The sequence below is a fragment of the Desmodus rotundus genome, chromosome 9 (assembly GCF_022682495.2).
Source record: "Desmodus rotundus isolate HL8 chromosome 9, HLdesRot8A.1, whole genome shotgun sequence".
Classification (NCBI taxonomy): Eukaryota; Metazoa; Chordata; class Mammalia; order Chiroptera; family Phyllostomidae; genus Desmodus; species Desmodus rotundus.
This window is the reverse complement of record NC_071395.1, coordinates 24162496-24187695: the sequence shown is the minus strand read 5'-3', so window position 1 is coordinate 24187695 and position 25200 is coordinate 24162496. Positions and strand designations below refer to the sequence as shown.

General features: G+C 36.7%; 1 protein-coding gene across 2 annotated transcripts in view; it reads right to left on the bottom strand.

Annotated features, from left to right (window-relative positions):
- Nucleotides 1-25200, bottom strand: part of FSTL5 (follistatin like 5) — a 546539-nt gene that overhangs the window by 124758 nt on the left and 396581 nt on the right. For both annotated transcript variants that reach the window (XM_045202427.2, XM_045202428.2), the window contains exon 8: nucleotides 7208-7328. In XM_045202427.2, coding sequence (XP_045058362.2) covers nucleotides 7208-7328 — 121 coding nt within the window. The remainder of the gene's footprint in view (nucleotides 1-7207; nucleotides 7329-25200) is intronic.

Here is a 25200-nt window from a genome sequence, read left to right as displayed (position 1 = left end):
TGAATTTGATGAATTAGTGTTATTTTATACTTCATTTCTCCGTTTCAGCTAAAGCCATAACTGGCAAGTTAGATTTAGAACTGCTGAGCTGCCTAAACATTTATCAAAACTTTATGGTCCATATATTTTTAATCCAATTAAAAGTATATCTTATAAACAGAAATTGTCAGATGCCTTAAGAAAATGCTGTGAGTGAAGGTATTGCATTTCTTTCTCTCTTGTACGCCATTCTATTATTATCTGACCAATTTGGAAACTACAATCAATTTTTCACTTCATTTCACATTTCTCATGGTCTTGCTTCTTCCCTTACCCTACCACTTATTCTGTGGCCCCTTATTATAATCATTCTCTTATAACTTGCTCAACTTTCTCTTTTGCATGTCTCTCTCCCACTTACTCACCTGACAAAATAAAATGTTAAGTCCAAATCACTTCTTCCTATGACTGCAAATTCACAGCCAACCATTACTGAATAAAAACATATGAATACAACTCTTCTGCAGGACTACCAAATATCTTCCCAGCATACCAGCTACACACTGCTATTTTCATCACCCTCCTGTCCTGCAGGATAGTTAGTTCACATCTCTTCCCCTGCTCAAACCACTAACGTTCTCGCATGTTCCTCATTTTCAGTAGTTGGTATTGCTCATTGCACTGAAAAAAAATCACAGCAGTGTAAAGAGGATCTCTGCATGCTCCCACCCTGAGTGCACGTCCCCAGTCTGTCCTGCTCAGTGTTTCAACGGATCGATTACTCATTTGCCAAACACCAACCACTTCATGGGAATAACCATTATATCAACTTTTTAAGGACTTGACTACTGAAATTATCCCCTTTTCTCATAAATGAGCTGCATTGTATCCTAATATATCCACATGGAAACTTGATTTCTTTAATAGGACCTTTTCTGCTTCCTTTCTTTCTGATGCAAACTGGCCTGCCTCATCCTGTTCCCTAACTCACTTCCCTCCTTGTTCCTGGCATGCCCACTCCTTTAATCTTTAAGCCCTCGTGGAAATGAGGTTCTGATCAGCATCAAACAACCTTAGGAGAAAAAGCCCTGAGTATGTTGACTCTGGAGAGAGTTTAGGTCAAACTGAGATAACAGCTGGGTCTCAGTTGTGCTTTAGCTCCAGGCTTAGAAAGCCAGAAAGTGAAGAAACCAGGCAAAGTGATACCATGGCTGACTTCAGTCAGGACCAGAGGCAGTGGCCCACTAACTCCTATTTTACTATAGACCAATGGTCTCTGTTGAGAGACCATGACCCTGACCATGACTCTAACTCCCTTAGTCACCATGAGCACTGATTTTTCACCTGTATAACCCATCTTCCTGAAAGCTATCCGGAGCCAGGTCTTTGAGCAGTAGGTCACCTGTACCCCTGCGTGGGGGCCACTTCTTAAAAATAAACCCTTTAATTGCTGCAAACTCCTGTTTGTGTCTTAATGGACTTTGATGAACACATGCAAATGGACCCCTTGGGTCTGGGAACATTTATTAAATTATTTATCTCAGTGTAAAAGGTGATCATGTCTGCAATTTATAAAACTCCCTCCCTTGACCCTGCATCTCTCCAGCCCCCAGAGTTTTCTCTCTGTTTACTTTCAGCTAACGCTCAGCAAAGATAATGTAATCGTTCCTCTTTCCAAACCCCATCCCTCATGAAGACACTTCTATCAAGGATTTCGAAGCAGATTACATGTAGTAGGAGGTAATAGAAGAGTCTGGTTTCCCTCCCAGGTTCAGGGATCTATGTTCCTAGGAAAAGGAAATCATTAGCGCCCAGCCTAGGCAACCACTCCCAAGGCAGGTCTTTGTTTTGTTCCTGCGGTTTCAGTTACCTGCGGTCAACTGTGGTCCAAAAATACTAAAAGAAAAACTCTAGAAATAAACACCTCATACATTTAAAATTGCACGTAGCTCCGAGTAGTGCAACGAAATCTCTAGCAGTCCCACTACAGCGGCTCAGAACATAAATCATCTCTCTGTCCAGCATCTCCACTGTACATGCTCCAAGGCCATCAGTCACTTTGTAGCCAACTTTGTTATCAGATCACCTGCCATGGTATCAAAGTGCTTATGCTTGAATAATCTTTATTTTACTTAATAATGGCTTCAAAGCTCAAGAGTAGTGATGTTGACAATTTGGATAGGCCAAAGAGAAGTCAGAAAGTGCTTCCATGAAGTTAAAAGGTGGAAGTTCTCAATTTAAAAAGGAAAGAAAAGAATTATATGCTGAGGTTGCTAAGATCTACAGTAAGAGTGTATATCTCCTGTCTGTGAAACTGTGAAGAAGACAAAAGAAATTTCTGCTATTTTTGGTGTCAACCTCAAACTGCAAAAGTTATAGCCACAGTGCATGATAAGTGTTCAGTTAAGGTATTAAATTTGTGGGTGGAAAACATGAACAGAAAATGTGTTCCAATTAATGGGGACACTGAGCCTATACAAAGAGTTCAGCAAGGGATACCCTAAAAGGAGTGACCATATTCACATAATTTTTATTACCGCATATTGTTATGTGTTCTATTTTATTATTAGTTATTGCTGTTAATCTTTACTGTGCCTAATTTATGAATTAAAATAGATCATAGGTATGTACATACAGAAAAAAAACAGTAGATATAGGGCTCGGTACATATGCACTTTCAGGCGTGCACAGGGGGTGTATTCGCTGCAGGTAGGAGGGGATCACTGTATTGAATCCCTCTTCATTAATTCATAATGTTAAGACTGATAGTGGGGGAGATGGAGCCCTGAAACCTCAATATTCCATTATTCCCATATTCACTTCAGAAAAGCCGTTGCTGGTATAGCTCAGTTATATGGGTATCACCCCACAAACCACAAGGTAGCAGGTTCAATTCCCAGTCAGATCATGTGCTTGGGTTGTGGGTTTGGTCCCCAATCAGGGCATATGCAGGTATCAACAATCAATGCTTCTCTCTCACATTGATGTTTCTCTCCCTCTCTTTGTCCCTTCCTTCCCCTCTCCTGGAATCTTTTTTCTTTTCTTTTTCTTTTTTTTTTAATGTGCATAGTCTTTAAAAAAAAAAAAGAAGAAGAAAAATCTGAGATCAGAAAATACACGGTTCACACAGGAGAGGATGAAGTAGGGAAACTGCATTTTCCCAATGCAGTTCAGGGAGCACTTCATAACAGAAAAGCCTGGAGTTTGGCTCAAGGTCTTCTTCCTGGGCTTCCCACTGAAGCATGGCTAATGAGTGAGATGTGTAAGAAGCCTGCACATGAATGAGGAGCAGAAGCTCCTGAAGAACAGCCATTTACAACGGCTCTCATGTTTCATTAGGCAGTATCATTACATGGAAATTCGTCAAAATGTGGATTTCAAATGAAATTTCATGAAAGTGCTTGTGAAGCCAGAATTCTACATTTCTGATCTTTTTTTTTTTCATATGATTCTGATGCAGGTAGCACATGAGCCATGCATTGCTCTACAAACTGGGGAGAATTCTCCCGTGGTGTGGGCCTTACACTGGGGCACATGTGGGGGAGAAGTTTAAGCACAGTGCCAAGGTTTACTGGGGTCAAAAGAAATAATATTCTCAGGGATGTAGAGAGCAGGCAGACTCTAGTAGCAGCTGCTCCTTGCTAATCCTCCATATATTTTCTTGGCTTCAGAAACAAGCAGGTTGTCTTTCAAACTATCCAACCTATTCCCTGGGTTTTCCTGGGTCTGTGCTGGGCTTTCCTGCTATCCAGTCTCTTTCTTGGAATTTTCAGGGTTTTGAGTCCTTATCCCAGCCAATACTTTTCCCAGATTTTCCACGCTTAGTCTCCTCCCATTTATGATGTCCATTTTGACTCTCACTGTACATTCCTCAAAGTTGTGCTTCATCACCTAGCTTCTACCGAGCAAGTACTCATCAAAGGAATTTCCCTTCCCCCGTTTTTCCCCTCCCCCAGTAACCTGGGTGAATGAGCTAGTTGTTCCTCAGGGAGATTAGAAAATTGGTCTTTCCTGCTTGATTGAGGATTAGCATCTATTTGGCAGAGGATGTGGCTATCCCCTGAGTTGTCTGTGAAGCTGCCCTTCCCACTTAATCAGGCTTAATGTCTGATTCCATTTGCTGCCTTCCTTTGTTACTAACTAACAATCTACCTACTGTAACACCAAGATTTTGTATCCTCAGGTACAAATGCTGTATCTGAAAGTCCAGCTCCAAACATCTGAGACCAGTGGGAACAACAAGCATCAACTCCTTCCCATCTTTCCTGCTTTCTTCACTGGTTTTTTTTGAAAGTTGATTTCCAAGCTATGATATTGTGATTTCTAGTAAGAAATATTTATTTTCTCTTCAACCCCATTTCTGGCACAAGGCCACCAGAACCTGGGAATTTCCTAACTGTTAAGACTAATAAAGATGCCTTTTGTTATGTGAATGAGTCGACTTTAAGATCCACCCTAGGGTGGTGGCTGGTTGCCAGGAAAACCAACAATGTGATCAGAGGTTTGAAACTTCCTATCCTCCTACCTTCAGGGAAGGAAGAGGGATTAGAGAAAGAGTTCGATTTTCTTTGGCCAATGACTAGGTAATGAAACCTCCATAAAAAACCCAGAAGAACAGTTCCATGGTCCTGTTTTTGGAGAGCTTCTCCAGTAAGGCCCCACAGGCTCACCGCCTGGCTTATTTCACTTAGCACAATGCTCTCCAGTTCCATCCATCCTTACCTGGCTATTAATCCATATTCTCTAGAATCCTCTAATAACCTTTGTAATAAGTTGGTAATCTAGTAACATATTTCTCTGAGTCCTGTGAGCCATTCTAGTAAATTAATCGATCCCAATGAGAGGTTTGTGGGAACCTCTCGGTTTGTCAGATAACAACCTGGACTTGAAAATGGCATTCTGACTTGGAGGAGGCATTGGAATCTATCCTGAGTTGGTCAAAAGCACAGAAAACAGTCTGGGCTTGCAGCTGGTATCTATCTGACTTGTGTGTGTGTGTGAAGGGGTCAGTAGCCATGGGGGAACTAAAGCTTTTACCTGTAGAATCTGATTCTATTTCTGGGTAGATAGTGTCATAATTGAGTGGAGCTCCTGGACATCCTGCAGGTGTCCAAGAGCTGTTTGTTGATATGTAGGGGAACGCTCCCCCCACCCACATGGTAATTGGGTCCAGGAAACCAATTACCAAGCCTTCAGCTGTGTCTGTTTGCCAACTGGGTTTGCACCCACACTCAGCATAGATTGGCTTTTGTTGAATGCCAACAATAATCAAACCATGACCTCCCAACTCTCAACCTTTTTCCCAACATTTTCTTAATTGATTTCCAGGACACCTTTTTCCCTTTACAGTGTGCTCATTCTAAGTCTTCTTTTCTCCACTTGTTAACTTCAGCTCCAATGTTCCAACTTCATATCCATCTGTATTCATTCCTAAGGTGGCCTCTTCAAGCTCAGATTTATGGCTTTAAATAAACTCTATGCACTTTGATATTATCAAAATATACAGCTTTGGACTGTCACACCCTTCCGATCTCCAGACTTAATATGTTAACTTGCATAGTTGACTTCCATCTGGATAACAGTATTGAAGTTAAATTGTTAAAACCATAAGAAATAAAACAAAACATATTAATCTCACGCAATGTCCAAAGGTGCTTCTTCTCTATTGCAGTTGATATCATGATCACAGCTAAATGCTTCTATAGGGTCCAGAATAAGTCACCCCAAGATGTGCTTCTGCAGTATGTGGATTGTTCTGTGCTGAAGGCAACTTTAGCCACACATTTAAGAGAAACTTCTACACCCCTCTCGTAATTACCTAGAAGAATTTAAATTAGAGGCCTTGCCCTTAGAGATTATCAGAGATGACTTCTTTTGACATATCTACAGGGCAGGGCAAAATTCCGTTTACTAAAGATTTGTTCTCCTTCACATCCTTGAATGGCTTGAAGCCCCCAAGGCACCTTACTTTATCCTTAGCTCAGGATGCCTTATACATGCAGGTTCCCTTTCTGTCTCTGACCCTCTCTTCAATGTTTACGTAGTCTCTGGCTTTCTCATGTATGTGAGATTCCCATACATATCTATTATTAATATTTTTTTTTTCTTGCTAATCTGTCTCATGTCTCTTTGATTATTAGACCAGGCAGGAAAACCTTGAGGGTAGAGGAAAGAGGAATGTTTGTTTCACCCCCGTGCATCCTTCAGATTCCTTGGGTTAATTTTTTTAACCTTCTTTCTCTCATACTCACATGCTCTTCTTCAGTGATATCATCAGATCTACTTTCAAAATATATTCTAGATCTGATCACTTCTTTATATCTTCACCATGAAACTGTATTTTAAGCCACCATTATCTCTTCCTTGGACTATTAAAATAGTTATTTTTCTTTAACACACCTAAGTTCTTCCAGTCATTGCAATGTACCACTTCATACACTAATCACTTTGATCGCTTCCCATTACACTTTGAGTGGGAATCAAAATATTTAGGTCCACAGGGCTCCACGAGATCAGACCCCAGGCCACCTCTCCAAACTCAAACCTGCCACTCTCTTCTTAATCCATACCATCCACATTAGCCATCTGGCTGTTCCTTCAGAAAGTCAACAAAGTTTCTGCCTATTTTTTGTAAATCACAAAGTAAATTAACATATATGTTAGTATGAAAATGAATCAGTGTGTATTAATCAAATATGCAATCGTATTTCATCGATTCAACTAAATAACAACAATTTGAATTCAATCAGAGATAAAACAAGGCTCTGATTACAAGAATGGTATCAGTTTACTCAGCCAATGTTCATAGCCATTAAATTAGTATGAAATTTGCTGTAGGAAAAAAACAGTTTTCTATATCGTTAATAAGATCAACTAAATAGATCTCATTAAAATGTTTAAATGGTTTTTTTCAGTTTCTAAAATTGATATGATAACCTATTTGTTGATATTCTTAAAAGTAATTTCAATTTCCTGTGCTTTAATTTTTTAATTGGAATGCGTTACTTGGCAATGATCCATGATGAGAAAAGCGGTATAGCTTTAGAGTATTTATTCAACTCAAACATTTTTTTAATTGAAAAATATTTTGCATTAACAATAAGTCCCAAGACTAAAAAATAAAATAAATAAAATAAAATAAAATAAAGCCTCGCTCTCCAGTCAACTATAATATTCTTTTAATATCTAGTGAAGCAAGAAGTAATTATAGCAACCGTGCAATTCTTACCGTTCACTTGAAAGATGTGAGTTTGACAGATATGTTCATAGCCATCTGCATAGCAAGTGTAATTGCCCATGTGAGTTGTGGTGACCTTGGTAATATACAGGGACCCATCATCTCCAAAGTCCTATAGGAAAAAAGTAAAATTTAAAAAAGTGAGCTGTTTGTATTGTCATCTATTTTTTAACAATTTACTTTTTAAAAGAGTATACTCAGGAACAAAGTGAATAGAGTAAAAATCATTTTGAACTATCAAAATAATAATTGTTAGTCCTATAAAGTTATAGGGCTGGCGATGATCATTTTTATAAGACGTGTTTTGTTTAAAAAGTGTAATCTCACTCCTAACATAGCTTGTTACTATTTATTTGAAATATATGAGTTTATGTGTAAACTAGCTCAATTTCCACATTTGTTTCTAATTTAGTTTACATATTCAATTAAATAAAACTATACCATGACTTTTTTCTTATTTGTAGCTAAAACAATTGTTCTTAATTACATTCTTCACACTTGTAATTGTTCAAGTTTTATAACCCTTAATTACATATTTACCCAGAAAAAAGTTATTAAAGCAGTGTGGTCTCATTAAATTTATAGCGATATTGCTAGAGCAGGATTATTTACTTAACCCAGAAATAATCAATACATTAGGACATTATTACCATAACATTTCAAAGCTATGGGGACAAATGCATAACACCTTTGAAAAAAAGAAAGAAAAAAAATCTCACACTTATTTGTCAAAATCAAATCCAAGAAATACATAGGCAAAATTGTCAAAATCAACTTTTTCAGGACTCTGGAAATGGACAAAAGCTCACACCACTCCACATACTGTCGATTGTGGCGACCACTTTACAGCACATATAAATCCGACTACCATGTATGTGTGCCCATTACCTCTCCACAGCTGCCTGGGAAGCCTAAACCCACCAGCTTTGCAGCCCAACATCCAAGCAGGCACCTGAGGTAAGAAGTTTGGAACTCCCGCAAGGTCTCATCTTTGCAAACAGATCTCCCCACAAGGACTTTACTGGGGGAAAAACTGTTTGACATGACAGCTTCTTACGATGGAGGTGCTTGCTAGTTGTGGATAACAACAGGCACAACCGCACACAACGTAAAAGGAAAAACAGGAATGAGGTGTCCATTGGAGATTTGAAGTTGGTGTTTTCCTGGGAATCTAAAGGACCACACAGATGCACAGTACCGTATGTATGACCAGAAAAGATGTAATTCCTTTACTTTTTCAGACTAGGGAGAGAATCCCTAATCCCTCATCACTGACTGACCTCGGTGAAGGCTAAGGCAGGCTTGTAAGTGCCTATAGGAGAATTCAGTGCAGGAGAATAAACAGAAACAGGGCACCTCAGCAAAGTCTGGAAGACTCACTGATTCAAGGTGTGCGATTACATCTCTGTCCAATCATTCACTCACCACTAAGACAACTGAACAAAGATTTCAGTGACCATGTACCGCAAACTAAAGAAAAATAGATCAATTATACTTCATCAAAATTAGAAACCTTGCTCCACAAAGGACACAATCAAGAAAATGAAAACAAAATTCACCATACAGAATGGGGAAAATATCTGCAAATCATTTGTCTTGTATCCAGAATATATAAGGAACCATGCAATTGAACAATAAAATCACAAATAATCCAATTAAAACAATGGCTAAAGGATTTGAATAGGTATCTCTCCAGAAAGATTCACAATGGGCAATATAAGCACAAAAAGATGTTCAGCATCATTAGCCATTAGGGAAATGCAAATAAAAACCCCTATGAGATAGCAGGTAGGCTCAGTCCAGAGCCTGTGCTCTGTACCCCCGCACCATGTGGCCTTCCTTCTCAACCACACACTGGACTAGAAGTAAAAACCGAAAAAGGGAACAAAGAAGAAAGTCAAGACAAAATGCACAAGACAAAATAGGTCAAATACACTAGAAGGTCTGAAGAAAAGAGGCTAGAAATATAGTGAAAGTACATGTGGAAAAGAAAGAAAGCTGGATCAATCTCCTAGGATTGAATAACAAAAGCATTTTAAAACATTAATTTAATGACTACACCTCTTCCTCTTCTCAGTAGCAGAGAATAAAGATGACTATGAGGCTGCTGTTGCAAGCACTCTTCTTAAGATGTAATTAGAAAATTTTCAATATCTTTTATTAGTATTATTAAAAGCTTTTTTTTTCATATTTTGGTAACTACTATTTACCCTCTAAGAACTGTTTATTTCCTTTTCCAACTTTTAAATTTTGAGTTTACTATTTTTCATGTAGATTCCCAAATTTTTAAATGTACTTCTCCTATTTTAACTTTGTGTGGGATATTTTTGTTTTGGACATTTTTTTTTATTCTTATACCAACTTTATAATTAGAAAGCCCTTTTCCATTGATTTAATATAAATATTCCCCAACATTGCTTTCTCATTTCCTCATGTTTGTAAAAGTTATATCTAACCCTTTAAAACTTCCTTTATATATATAAAACTTCCTTTATGTATATATATATATATATTCATAAAATGAGCATTCATTTTTTTTCCTAAACTGCAACTATTTCAGCATCATTTGGTCATGAAAACTTTTTCACCCCACTTATGATTTTTTTATCTTTGTATATTCAAAATATGGTAGTACCCAGTGACTTACCAATATTCACATAAGTACACCTTACGTGTTTAAAATTTAAACATATTCATACCAAGTGCATTTCTGTTAAAAATAGCTTTCCTCTAACTGATTTTCACTACAGATTGATTGCAATCAAGAAAATTACTATGGGGCTTTTAAATTTGAGCGTGAAAATAACGAGAATGTTCTCTCGTTCGAGAGAGACAGAGAGGAAAGAAAGAAAGGAGAGAGAGGTGAGGAAAGAAGAATAGGAATACAGTATGGAATTAGAGGAAAAGAAAGAGAAGAACAAAAAACAAGAAGGAAAAGGAGAGAAAGAGGAGGAGAGGGAAGAAGGAGGGGAAAGTGAAGGTGGAGAGGACAACAGGGAACCCAAGAGTTGAATAAAGAGGAGAGAGGGCAGGAGGGAAGGAGAAAATAACTGTATACTGTGACCATCTTATTATTTAGTGAAGAACAACATTTACTCAATAACTATCAAATAAAATAAAATTCCTCAACATCATTCTATGTAAGTTTAATCACACCCCATTTCTACATCAACCCCTGGTTTCTACAGCAACCAGCGGAAACCTTTCTGGAGTTACAGGGAAAACTTCATGGCCTGCACAATAGGAGAGGATTTAGAGCTTGACCCCCAGCAAAGAAGCTGTGTAATACCAATGTAAGATAAAACTGCATTACCGCAGGCTACCATTAAAAACACTGCTTTTAGGGCCACCCACTTAGGTTAGAGACTGGAAATAACCAAACAGAAAGTTCTGAGCTGTCTCAGGTTAACACAAGGCAAAGAGTTGACATGTGGTAGGGTATAATGTTGGAAAGCAAAACTCCTGTAGAAATCAATTCCAAAAGATTAGAGTTAAAAATATTTTAAGAAACATTATGAGCCCCAAATAATACCGACTACCTACAATATAAAGCAAGACATCCAGTGTGCATAAAGTAGAGAAGCACCCAGGGCATGCTCATACAGGGAAGACTCCTCACAGCCAGAGTAAACCAGGGTCAGAGCAGAGACGAATCCCTTCACTGGACAAGTATAATTGGAAATAATTGTACAAACCCAAAGTATATTTGATATCTGTAAATACATTCATGTTCATATATGCCAATCTGTAAGTAGAACTTTTAAAGTAGATTTTTAGGAAATCCTTTTTAAATCTTCATAAAATCTGAAATAAATATGTGTTGCTCTATATAGCTACCTAGAAGCATGTTTTTCCCTATTTATTATAATAAATATTTCTTCACCCAATGATATGAAAATTATCCTAGAATATAACCTTGAGACTATTTATTTAAAGTACCTTACTGCTATCTGTGTTATTCTGCAACATGAAATCCCTTTTATTTAGAATATTCTCTAAATTCCCATATGTGTGTGACCTCTTCTAATCTTTGTATCTTTATTAATGTTTTCCTCTTTATTCTAAATGAAAGCAGTATCTCCTGGCTCAATTTCTCTCAATATACAACTTTATAATCACGTTTTCAGACAGCTTTTCTGAGTAAGCAAGACTAATATTCCCTCAACACTTTGAATAAAGCACGGATTTTTTCACTACTTAAAATAAAACCCAATAAATATTTATTGAGCATTTAAATATACCAAGCACTACGGTAAATAATCTAAATAAATTATCAGAGCTCATCCTTTAAACAACCTTTTCAAAACACACTACTATCAGTCCCATTTTATACATAAGAAAACTGAAGTATGCTTATGTTAGATTTGAAGTCACCACCTGTTATGGTCTGATTGAGTCTCCTGCTCAAGTCATTAGTTGAAATCCTAATTAATGCCCAATGCCATGGTTTTAGGAAATGGAGCCTTTGGGAGGTGATTAGGTCATGAGGGTGGAGCCTTCCTAAATGAGATTAGTGCTTTTTTAATAGAGACCCCACAGAGATCCCTGCCCTTTTACCATCTGAGGGCACAGGGAAAGGCACCGACTATGAACCAGGAAGAGGACTCTCACCAGAACATTAATGTGCTGGCATCTCGATCTTGGAATTCTCAGCCTTAGAACTATGAGAATACATTTCTGGTTATACTATGTCACAACAGACCCTCCTGAATTCGGGACAAAAATCTTACACTTCTACTGAAGTCCCATTACACCTTTATACTCTCACTGCCAATAGACGCTCCATAAATATTTCTTTCCCAATTAAATCTTTATGAGCTCCTACACCATTAAAAAGTTGCCTCAAGGCACTAATGTCTGGAAAGTCGATAGAAAAACTTAAAACCATTTGTTTTGTTGAGTTGATTGCTTATATTATTTTCAAGGCAGTTCAAGGAGGAGCTGTGGGGGAAAAAATCTGTAACACATTTCTAAAGTTTTGAAAATGTTATAGCTACTATTGATTGTAATGAATTATGTAGGAGTAATAATCAAAACATTTAACGGCCTATACATGATGAGCACTGATCAATCAGAACATACAAGGCAGTGAACTTCAATTATGATTATACTAAACCATAGCTGAGCTCAGGCCTCTGTTTAACTACAAGCATTTGTGTCAATCTGAGAGATAAGCCCTGTCCATTAGACATAGTAAATTTTACATTTATGTTTCCTTTCCTGCTTCCTATTATGGTCCTCCTTGTAGTTCTAAGTTCTATGTTACCAGTATTAATATACTTTAAATGAGGTTTTCCGTGTGGTGTACATTGTCTTTTTATGCCCTGACATTAATTTCCTATCTAGTTTTGAACATGTTAGTATGCTTTTAATTTGTAATATCATTGTGAAACTTTTTTCCTAGCTTTTTATGTGTAAAAATATATTTTCATAAAATAGCAATTAAAATTTTAGCAAACATCTACATATTGAAATTGACAAAATTACTATCTCATGTTTATGTGATTTTCTAAAACCTATGGAAGTTTCTCATTAGCCTATTTACTTGATATTTAATCAATCATTGAAAATAACACAGTGAAATATAAAATTAAATAATATAAATTAAATTTGGTAAGTATATTATTTTTAAAACCATTTTTCCTAAAGTAAACCATTTTCCTAAAGTAAACTATTTTATATATTTACAAAGTCACAATAGAAAAGTAAAGTACTACGAACTAAAATTATTATTACAATTGATGAGCAAAACAAAACTCAAACAACTGTATTCTTTCGTAGGTAAACCAAAACTAAAATTATAAAGCTATATGTAACAATAGTATTTATTGGCATATGTAAATAATCAGATTAATCACATTTTATTTCACTTAAGAAAATAATCATGCGAAAAGTTTTTATTAATATAATAGTGAATAATAAACAAAATTAAAAAATAGACTACTCTTAGAGAACCAGTATTCAAAGTATTTCACACATGCACAGAAGCAGATTTGCCACAAAGCTGATAAAGTATAAGTTGAAGAGCTCCTTAAAATCTGAAAGCAGCCCTGAAATGTCTATGTATATGGTCTTATATTTGTGTAATATTTACAAATATATTTACAACTTTCTGTGATTTCTTATTGTAACAAATACCCAATTTTTATCTAATTGTTACTTATAATGTGTGACTATTTCTTAAATAAAACGCTTTCAAAGTGTAAGTGCCTTAAGATTTTCAAGATTCAATCACCTTGAATCACCCTTGACTATATTAATTCTTTATATTGTAACGATACCATGTTTTACAAACAAAGAAACAGAAATGAGAAAGGTTAATTAACTTATGTATGGAGGCTATTAAGTTAATGATTCATCACAGAAAACTAGGTTGTCAGGCTCTAGAGTCCATCTGCTGCAAGTCCATCCTTTATTGCTACCGACATCAACAAGAATGCATCCGCAAACAATGCCAAATGATTTTATTTATACACACACATATGTATATATGTATGTATATATCATATGAGTCAATTTATGTAAAGTTAAAAAACAGGAAAAATAAGCTATAGGTTTTAGGTATATGTAGATTATATGAATTTATGATAAAAAACTAAAAACAGCAAAAATTGGCAAATCTATAAACCACAGTGGATTATATCTAAAGAAGAAGGAGGATATAATAAAGAGGAGCCTACGAGAAGCTTCGAAATTTTTGTCAATGCTATGGTTTTTAAATAGTTACTGAGTCTACAGTTATTAGTGCATTATCTTACTCTATATTGTACTTACCCTTGGGATGTATAATATTAAAATATAAAAACTAATTAAAAATTATACTAGCCCTTAAATCAGGTATGTCAAAGTACATAGCTTTTGGGTATATGTAGAAAGTCCCAACACTTTGTTATTACTCTAAATACTAGAATTGCACTTCTTAAAAATGTAATGAAAAAATACCATTTAGATATTGAATTGTATTTTGGCATATGTTGAAAGAGAATACTTATTTTGGTTCATCAAAAAAAATTTTAAGATTTTATTTATTTTCAGACAGAGGGGAAGGGAGGGAGAAAGAGAGGGAGAGAAACATGAATGTGTGGTTGCCCCTAGCACACCCTTCGTTGGGGGCAGGGCCTGCATGTGCCCTCACTGGGAATTGAACCAGAGACACTTGGGTTCACAGGCCGGCACTCAATCCATTGAGCCACTCCATCCTGGGCATGGTTTCATCAAAAATATTAATAAATGTAATACCCAAAGTTACCTCAAAGCCCGATAACTTATATAAGCAATGAATTAATGTGTATTACAGAATTCTGGCTCTATTTTACGATAGATTGATAGAAAGAGTGTCATAGCTACCCACACAACAAGGTGGGCAATCTGCAAAATCACAGTGAGCTGAATCCATCAGTGTGCTGGCTTCGAAGGGCAATTGACTGATGTAAAATCTGAGGGCAGGTGGAGCAGGCCTCCAGAAAGAGACAGGCCAATAGCATAGGCAAGCACTCAATGACGTTGGTGCATCGTAAACAACCTAGGCTGTCATACAAACACGCGTAAAGTAAAATCAGCGAACTGTATAACGAATTGGTAAAAGCTGAACATGTACAGGTGTGAGAGTATAGAGTCGTGGGAACACAAACACGTGGGGCCTTTTCTCTGCGGACCTCACTTCAATATTTGCTCATGAGAAAGATTGGGAGAGGAGAGATCAGAGGAATCATCCCTCATAGTGTAGTTCCCTTGTGTGTAAGGGCTGCTGCTGAAGTAAAAACAAAAGCCAATTCTTACCTGGACTCTTCTCCCCGGTGAAATAAACTCTTACACTGCTTACGAAAGGTAGCAAATTCTGTCACTCTGTGTGGATGAAAACTCAGGCGAAAAGGAGGCAAGAAACCCTCCTAGCTCCACAAAATCACAGGTCCTTTACCAATGGGGGAAGGCAGGATCACTGAGAAAGCTCAGCTCTAAAAACTGAGATACATGAATTGCCTGAGGCTGAGGCCGATGAGGAAAAGGTGGGATGCTCCCTTGCCCCTCATCACCCTGGCTGACGAGCGCCAGGAAACAAGCACCAGCCCACTTTCAGCAGTGGAAGACGAGAGCGAGGGGAGACAGACGCTCGGGGAGACAGACGCTCGGAGCAACAGGCTCGCAGGGAAAGCTTACATCTGAGGGTGCCCCACATACAAACAAGAATCTACCTGCAACTCTAACCACAAGGTGTCACTAGAGGAGTTTGAAGTAGGTGGTGCATTGAAGGTAATCACAGCAACTAACAAAACTGAAACAGCACAACCCATCAATAAAGGCTTAGCAGAAAAAGAGGCATGCCTATTTTCAGGGATAAATACTGTTTACCTCATTCTCTACTATCCTACATAGAATACGTAGACTTCAACTAAAAATTATGTGACACACAAAATGGAAAGGGATAATGATCTGCTGTTGAGAGACAAAACAATCAATAGAACTAATCCCAAATATAAATCTGTTGGTAGAAAAGTCATACAGGACATTTAAAATAACTATAATTAATATGTGTCAGGCTCTAGTGAAAAACTTGAAGACATTCATGAATAGATGGGTAATTTCAGCAGAGAAACAGAAACAATAAGAAAGTGTCAAAGGACATGCTAGAAATAAACTGAAACACACCCATAGTACCAGAGAGGAGGAAAGCCTTTAGCATCAGTAGACTTGGTACATGCAAGGCTAGACTCAGAGACCTAGAATATAGGTCAATAGATATTACTTCAATGGAAATACAAAGTTGAAATTAGTGGGGGGAAAAAAACCAGAATCCAAGATATGTAAGCCAAAAATCAGTCATTTAAAACATATTTTAATGCAATTAGAATCCTAGAAGGAAGAAAATGGAAGACTGGAGAGAAAAATATTTGCAAATGTATAGTGAAGACTTTTCCAAGAGTAACAAATTAAAAGTCATTCTAGAAATGTATTCGTACTGCTGAAGACAAAAGATAAGGAGAAATGTCAGGTTGTCAGAGAAAAGTACATAATTGTCTTGTAAAAAAATGGGAAGCTTCCCTGATTTTTGATAACAGGTATAAGCAGAATAGAGATATCAAATACCTGAAAAAATTGTGTGTAATTTAGAGGAGTGAATGTTCTGTCATAGAGGTTAATAAAAGTCAGAGAAGTGAAGTTTCAATGTCAATTCTCCATCACAAAGTATGCTTTGCCTGCCTAAGAGAATTGGAATCACTCAGTCATCTATAGCCTTATTGCAAAAATCAATCTGCCAATCAGTCAATGAATCAATCAATTACTTAATTAATTATATGAGCATATATATATAACAAATATAATTTTAAAAGAAAATAATCATTCTGATGCTGTAGTATATTGAAATGCTAAAACTAATCATCCCTTGGCATTTGAATTTAAATAACATTCATTTCTGATCATTTTTTCCAATAGCATTTGTTTTTTTACTTTCAATGTAATTTTGACAATTATCTTTTCATTATCTTTTTGGGTTGAATTTAATGTTTAGTTGAGTTTAATATCCATTGATATTTTAAAATGCATGGATTAAATCAGCAAATAATATGGTTCAAAAATCCACCCCACGTTACTCCCATGAATGATCAGTCTGGAGTTGGAAGAGCTCTGGGGCCCTGAGGAAGGCAAGTACATCATTCAGGAGCCAATATCCAAAATTGATAAAGAACTTACAAAAGTGAACACCAAAAAACAAACAATCCCATGAAATAATGGACAAAGGATCTGAATAGACACTCCTCCTAAGAGGACATACAGATGGTCAATAGACATATGAAAAAATGCTCAGGGTTACTAATCATCAGAGAAATGCAAATTAAAACCACAGTGAGATATCATCACACACCTGTTAGAATGGCCATCATCAATAAATCAACAAACAACAAGCGCTGGTGAGGATGTGGAGAAAGGAGAACGCTAGTGCACTAGTACACTCTTGGTGGGAGTACAGACTGGCATAGCCACTGTGGAAAGCAGTACAGAGATCCCTCAAAAAATTAGAAATAGGTCTGTCTTTTGACCCAGCTATCCCACTTCTGGAAATATTTCTAAAGAAACCCAGAACACTAATTTGAAAGAACATAAGCACCCCTATGTTCACTGCAGCATTATTTACAATCTCCAAGATATGGACGCAGCCTAAATATCCATCAGTAGATGAATGGATAAAACAATTGTTTCACTTTGTTTTGTTTTCTTAAGAAACAATGTTCATAGCACTTCACTGAAGTTAGTGCATAGGCAAACTGAATTGAGAACTAAGGAAACCATACTGAGATTCTTATATAAGCTGGTCACATGGTTTTCTCAATAGCTAGAGAGCAATTTTCTCCGTGCCAGCAATGAGAGATTGTGAATCTAAACTGCATTAGAACCAAAATACAGAATATTGTATACCATCAACTTTTAGGGTCACTTGGGAAGAGTCAAAAGCTTAAATATAAAATCTATGAATGTTGAGTCCACCAAATGATATAATTGATTAAAAAACAAGAGTTCAATATATAATAGTTATTCAATCAGTGATTTGATTTCCTTATTAAGAGATGTTGCAAGGGTTAAATAAAATGTTTTAAAAATCATTTGAAAAAATTTTAATAAGAAGGTAGTAGTTTAACCACTTTAGCCACACTGACTGCTTCACGCAGTGTGCAGTGCCCCACAGGTTGCAGTACGATATGTTTGATGGTTCCGTCAATTAGGCAATAAAGACGAATAGATACACAACACTCAACAGCCCTCTGTCCTGAACCATTCTGAAAACTGGAGGGAAGAATCTGTGACTTGATGATTAGTCAAGAGATTTAGTTCATATGAAAAATTTTATGATTTGTCTTCTGTTTGCAGCTAGATGATGTACCTTCGCTGGCTCTGCTGTCATTTCTGTCAGGAGAGAATTGGGAGTATTGTTCTGCTAATTGCATGCACCACAGCTAAAATATATATTATGTCCCAAAACAATGACTCTTTTTGATGTCTATGCTGTTTCTCAGATAAGAACAAATAAGAAATGTAAAAGTGAAGACCATTAAAAACCTTCTCTAGCACAATTTATTTTTTCAGAAGATGGTGAAAAAAGAAGGTACCCTCTTTTGCCAGCTCCTGGGAATCCCAGGCAAAGGCTGCATAGGTCTTTTCAGATGTCCTGTGGAAGGGATGGTTTCCTTTTAACTAATTACAAAGGAAAATATAAAATGGGCATTGAAAAAAGCCTGCTGATTTTTATTCTGCTACTCATCTTAAATAATTTTCAACTTGCAAACTCAACATATGCATATGTAGAATAGATATTTCCAGTATTCATAAGATGCTTATTTTATTACCTTTAAAGGTTTATGTTTCTTTCTACTTGTTCTTTCTGTTTCCTTCAGCTATGTTGAATGATATTATATACCTACATGTGCATAATACTTTCCATATCAAACCTGTGCTTCTTGGAGAAGCCTCATTGTTGCTTTTGTTAAATTTACAACACTGCATAGCCAACTACTGACTTGGGTCATCAAGTTTTTGAAAACTAGAGACTTGCATTTGAAAACCCACTTTGTTACCAATAGGTTTCGAAAAACTTGAGAAAGTTGTATCCTCTTTTTAAGCTGCAATTTCCAAATAGGTACAAAATGGGAATAAAAACATTTGCTTTATCTCACACGTGGATGTAAGGAGAAGATAAAGTGATGTTTTGGAAAGCACTTTGTAAATTACAATAGACTGGGAGATGCAATTTCCTTAATGATAAAGAATTAATATTTTGTATATTGGCATATCTAATTTTGCATGCATTGCAGATTTCCAAATGGGAGTAAATTTGTAAAGACCAAAATTTTATAATTATTTCTAATAGTCATCTCAACATCAACAACCATATATTTTTCCTGTAGTTGGTTAGCTTGAGATGTTCTGAAGTTTTTTTGTAAGTGAAGCTGGACATTCTCGCTTTTCCCTGGAAGGATTATCTTGCCAAGGATCTCTTTTCTTTGGGCCACCCAGGCTCAGATAGCTTTATTGTTCAGATAATAGTTTCCTGTTCAGAGATAAATAGGAAAGAAAACAGTAACTGGAAATAGGCTGTATTTTATAATTTGGAAATTTTCTACCCATTTCTAAATTCATAAAAAAGGATAAAGAGGCATGACTATGATTTTGAAATCATAGTAGAATAGGTTCTGGGGTGGATAGACTACCATGCCTCGATGAGCAGTAGTAGGACATATTCTCTAAATATACTTCACCCCTTAAGTTAACATTATAGGTGAAAAAACATGGGGTGCAGTGATTCACACCTGCGGATTAAAACCAGTACAGGTATTTGTTGAAACACGATCTGTATACACGTAGACCCAGGCAGTTCAAATTTGTTGTGTTCAAGGGTCAACTGTATTGATATTAGGTTTTAAATTTTGTGTGACTATTTTTAATTATCTGGATCCTCTGCCTCATCCACAGAGGCAGACACCGCGTGGCGCACTGTGCGGCCCTCTGCCTCTAGCTCACGGTGCCTCAGTGCAGGGAGTGCCTCGCGAGCGTTTGAATGAATTCATAAAATAGTGAGTTATAATCGCTCCTTTTCAAACCTCTCAAGCATTTACTTGCAAAATAATGTGTATAAACAGATTAAAGATATACAATGCTGAAAATTTCATTTTTTGCCTTTGTCTAGACCTGCTATTAAGTAATGCATCATTGAGTGTGATAATTTCGAATCCTCAGACATCTTTAGGGAAAAAAAAATTCTCTGGAAGTTTTTGTTTATTTGTATTATTATATGATGTTATGCTGCAGCAGTCTAGTTTTAAAACCTACAAATCCACTTAAACACTTAAATTATTTATTTCATGGATTAGACAGCAAAAATTTTATTTAAAGATAGTTATCAAAATTAAATTCAACCTTGATACATCATGTGGGTAATTTGCTGAATTAAATTTAGTGCAAGCTATCAAGACGTGTGGATTACCTGATATATCTTTGTACTTCCAGGCTAATAAGTAAGTTTTGCGGAGGCTGTCAGAAGACATGAGATTCCTGGATCAGAGACAAAGGTCTATTACTCACGGTACAGCGGGCAGCCTGAGCTCCGCTCCGGCATCAGTTCATCTTGTCCCCTCAGCCCCATGGGAGCCATGCAGGGGAGCCTGGGTGAATGCTGCAGACAGCAAACACACCCGAACTCTATTTTACTGGGAGACACTCCCTCTATTTTCAGACATTGTACCAGAAATTTTCTCACAAATAGAATCCAGAACAAAAACTGCCTCTGCTGCAAACGATGCAAAAATATGAGAGACTGTTGGGAAACTTGTTTTCTTGTGCTCTCTTCTCATATTAATGCAAACCTTATATTCTATATCTTGAAATAATCATTTTAATAATTTTTCAGAGATATATATATATCTGTACATATATACACACACATACACAGGGGTGGTGTTCAAGGTGCTGTGTGTGTGTGTGTGTGTATACATATGTCAGACTTTTTAATTTCAATAGATAAGTTTGAGCCCACTAAATATTAAACCAATTAAAAAGTGTCCTGGTTTTATCGATACTCTTCTTGCTAATAGAACATGGATAACAATATGAGGTTTTAAAATATTAAATGTGGGCTTCCCTTCTTTTAGATTGTATTTCTAGCACTTGGAAGTGCCCTGATGCTTGCGGCAGTGACAAAGATGACTTAGAGGTATACATCACGGATAACACCGAAAATGAGTCATAACCCTTTTTCATTCTCCCCGTGTGCCGCTAGCCTCAGAAGAAAACTGATTCTGTTCCTGTTATAGCCCAATTTTGCTTTAAATTTGAGACATGATGGAGGTCAATAAATACAATTCAGGTTCCCAAAATCTAGTGTAAGACTGTTTTAAACAAGAGAGTAAAGAGGACCTTCTCAGTAGGGACAATACTTTGTGTTTCCCGTGGAAACCTCAATTAGAAATCAAATAACAAGGAGTTGGAATTGACAATTCTGTCACAAATTTGTTTCTCAAAATAATGAGGCAGCTTGCTCACACATGAATATGGAGTTAGTGATTATTAAGTAATCTCCTCTGCAATGTATTTCATTTATATTTCATGGTGGATGAGGCTTTTTGTGAACTATTTATGTGCCCTAATCTCTGTCTGGTAATTTCAGGGCCAGTGTAATGAAAAACAGACTATACCTACATTGCACTTTTTGTAACCCCTCTTCTTATTCAGAAGACAAACTAGGCACCCTGATTCAAATGTAAGGTTATAACAGGAAGACACAGAATTGCATGTCAGGTAACACAGCACACTTATTCCATAAAGGGGTAAACTGACACAGATCTGGGTAACGTGCCCAAGACGAGAGCGTGGGAAATCACGAGATGACAAGATACGACCGTAACTTCCTAAGTCAGTCCCTTATTTCATTCATCATAGTAAGGTCTTTTTTTTGTTTGTAATTTGAGTGTTAATACTCTATCAAGAAAATTCAGACATTTGTATTTTTTTAAACCTCTGCCAGGCTTGGAATATACAATAGCTGTCAGGACAAATCTTCTAGCTGAGGACCACGTGTTTGCACTAGTAGGGAAATATAGATAAATTCCTTCAGCTGTGGCATCAGAGGGGATACTGATGTCCCAAGTGAGGGCTCGGGGTGATGGGCCGTGTTCAAGGTGCAGAATAAGAACAATGCTTTGCACTGCAGAAGGAGTGATGCCAGTGTGGTGGGGTTTTAGCCAGTGGTGAAACAGCAGGAGAAGTATCGCAGACCAGATTGTGAGACCAGAGCCTACAGAGGGTTCTGATGGAATAGAGGAGGGGTGTCCAGGACTCTTGGGAGTGCTGTGCCTGGAGTGAGATGTGTGTTAGCCAGGGTAGTAGATATGGCATTGAGACACTGGGAGGTACAAGTCTTCTCCTAGATGTCCACAAGGTGCATGAGGTGGGATGGCTGATGGGGTGGGACACAGGCATGCGAACCTGCTGCAGGAAAGACAGGTTAGAGCAGAAGTAGAAGGGAATGTATATCTTGCAATGCTGGGTACTGGTACGTGTCACCTGCTCACATCCTCATGTGTGCTGGGTGGGGAACAAATGATCCCCAATTTCAGATGAGAAAACTGAGGCTCAGAGAGGTGAACCTGCCAGTAAGTGGCAGAGCCCAGAACTTGAACCATCCTTGACTGATTGGCTCAGGCCATCTTTAGAAGGTGCTTATCTACAGCCAGTTGCCAGATGTTGGAAACTCAATGGATACAGTAAAAGGAGCAAGAAATAGAAGTAACATTGTGAGTGAACTTGCCATAGGCCTGGTTTGATAGACAATGTGGGGGTGGTTTTAGGATGCAGTTGAAAAAGTTGGCACGAATGAGAAATGTGGTAATGGGGAGCTCCAGCTACCCAGCTGTGGGTGGGACAATGGGTGAAGGGGGGATCCCTTGGGGATTCTTGGACTGGCATGTGGATGGTTGGATTTCTTGGTCCTCAAGGAAGCGGAAATGGAAGTGATCTTCCATTTCTCAGCACCAGTGAAGCACCAGCAGGTGAGCTGGGGGAGGCCTGTAGTTCACTTAGGGATTAGATGTCTGGAAGACAGTGTATCTCTTTAGAGCTTTACTTCAATGAGGGCATACAAAGTCTTTATCACATCAGAGGGGATTCCTGCTTGTGAACTGAGAACCTGGTTGGCACAGTGGCTAGGGACTGGGAGTTGTAGGGCAAGGTATTGAAGCAGGACCTATAATAGAAACAGGAATTGTGTGATGAAGGCAAGTCACACAACTCTTCTTGTCTCAGAATTACCATCTATAAAATGGGAATGTTAGTGGTAACTACCACGCTACAAGGTTGAATGATTTAATTTGTAAAACATACTTACAAGTATGTCTGCGACACTACAGTTGTAACATGAAGATTTATTGTCAGTTTTGTTATTACAGTTTTAAATAGTCTAATAATTATACCGTAAGTACTAAAATTCAAACAAGCTTGGAGCTAGATAAGATAGTAATAAATATTTTAACTAACCCAGGGGGAACTATATTTTTGGACCCAAAATATAATTACAGAATTTCTTGGAAACTAGGACTAATATGTTATAATTAATGCAGCATCTAACATGAAGGCCTAATCACGCAAGCACTCAACAGACGGCGATGCTGACGGAGTGACCAGAAGCGGCAGGAGGAGGGGACCAGAGAGCAGAGAGAGAACAGGCAGGAAGAAGACAGGGGCCGAGAAGACAAAACTCCCTGGTAACCTCTTCACATGTTATCCACTTTAAGAAAACACTTAAGTAAATCCATATACAAACAGTTTCATTTGTATTTCAAAAATACTCATCTGAGTTTTCCTTAAACTAGCCCATTTCCTCAGCATCTTTTAAATTATAAATTACAAGTTTTGTAATTTGACTTTTCGGGAACATACTTGTAGAAACTGACTAAGAGTATAATTGTATGAAGTGTAGAAAATACTATTAAGTCTGAAGGTCATGTTTAAAATATTTATTTTCTGCAAAGACTTTGATTGAAACATAATAAAGTAAGCAAAACAAGAACTCCTGATTCAGCTCAATACTGTTTCATATATCATTGACTAATCATTTTTATATTTATTATACTTATTAATTCTTATATATAGCAATACATACATATATAAAACATTCCTAAATTCTATTCATGTCTAAAAGAGAAAATATCTGAGGGTTTAAATTAAAGAAATGATATGGTCTTAAAATGAACTATTGTTTTTTAAAATAATTTTGCTTATAATTTAAGCATTCTAATGTTGGAGCCACAGTGTGGTTTTTATATTAGAGGGGTCAAATCTTTTCTCACATATATTGACACTCTTGTTTAGTAATTACTTGATTTCAGAGTTATAAGAAAATCAAATTAATAAAATTAGTAAGACTATGAAAGCTTAATTAATCTGTGTGAATTCTAATAAAGTAAACATCTCAATCTTGGTCCAGTGTAAATTAATTATCTCACGTTTAACAATTATGTGAGTTTGAGAAGGTAAGTTGAGCTTCCTGAATCTCAGTTTCCCCTTCTTTAAAATAAGTTTAATAAAACTTAATTCATTAGAGTACATAGGTTTAGGCCGGTATCTTCCAGTACACTACCCATCACTAGATATGCATTCATTAAATCTGAAGTATAAGATATAAGCAGAGTGGCAAAAGCAAGGACTTTGAAATCAGAGTCTTGGAGAGAATTTGAATTGCATTCTGCACTTGCTGTATACGTTTAACAAGTTAACTGGCTTCATTGATTCCTAAGAATAAAAACGCTTATGTTGCATGATACATGTACATGAAGTCCTTGGTAAATTGCAAGCAATCACTATCATTGTCATTTATAATTATATTCCAACTACCTATTCTCATTAATAAATCTTCTACCTATGCTCTGATAGCAAATCAGTCCTGGATTCCATCCATTATACAATGCACTATATTTAAATCAATTTTGTTCTCAGGGACTAGGTATTCACAATCATTAAAAATTTATCAATACCTCTTCATCATTTGATGGTCGACAATCTCAAACATATTGAAGAAAAGGAGACTCTTAATTTAAATATAGGACTACAATCAGGTTTCCATTACTACTGTTTTTGGGGCCTCAATTAGGGATAGTCATTCAGATGACAGAAACTGTATCAATCAAGAAAGATGAAGTTATAAGGTAAAATAAATAAAAAAATAAAAGCCTCTTGAATAATTAGGAATTAATGTATTCCCTTCCTCCATACTTATATACAAAGGCTACATAACAACAACAAAAAAGATTCATTTAATAAAAAGATTCTGATATTTTGACTCTTTAAAAATATTTCAAGGGTTATAAAATCCCTTTGTTATCACATAAAAACATTATTAATTGTTTCATTGTAAGCATATCACTCCCTGTAGTTCAGTGAGAAATGTGCAAGTAAGTGACAATGGAATTGAGTTATCCATATTAGATCAAATAAACATTAAAACC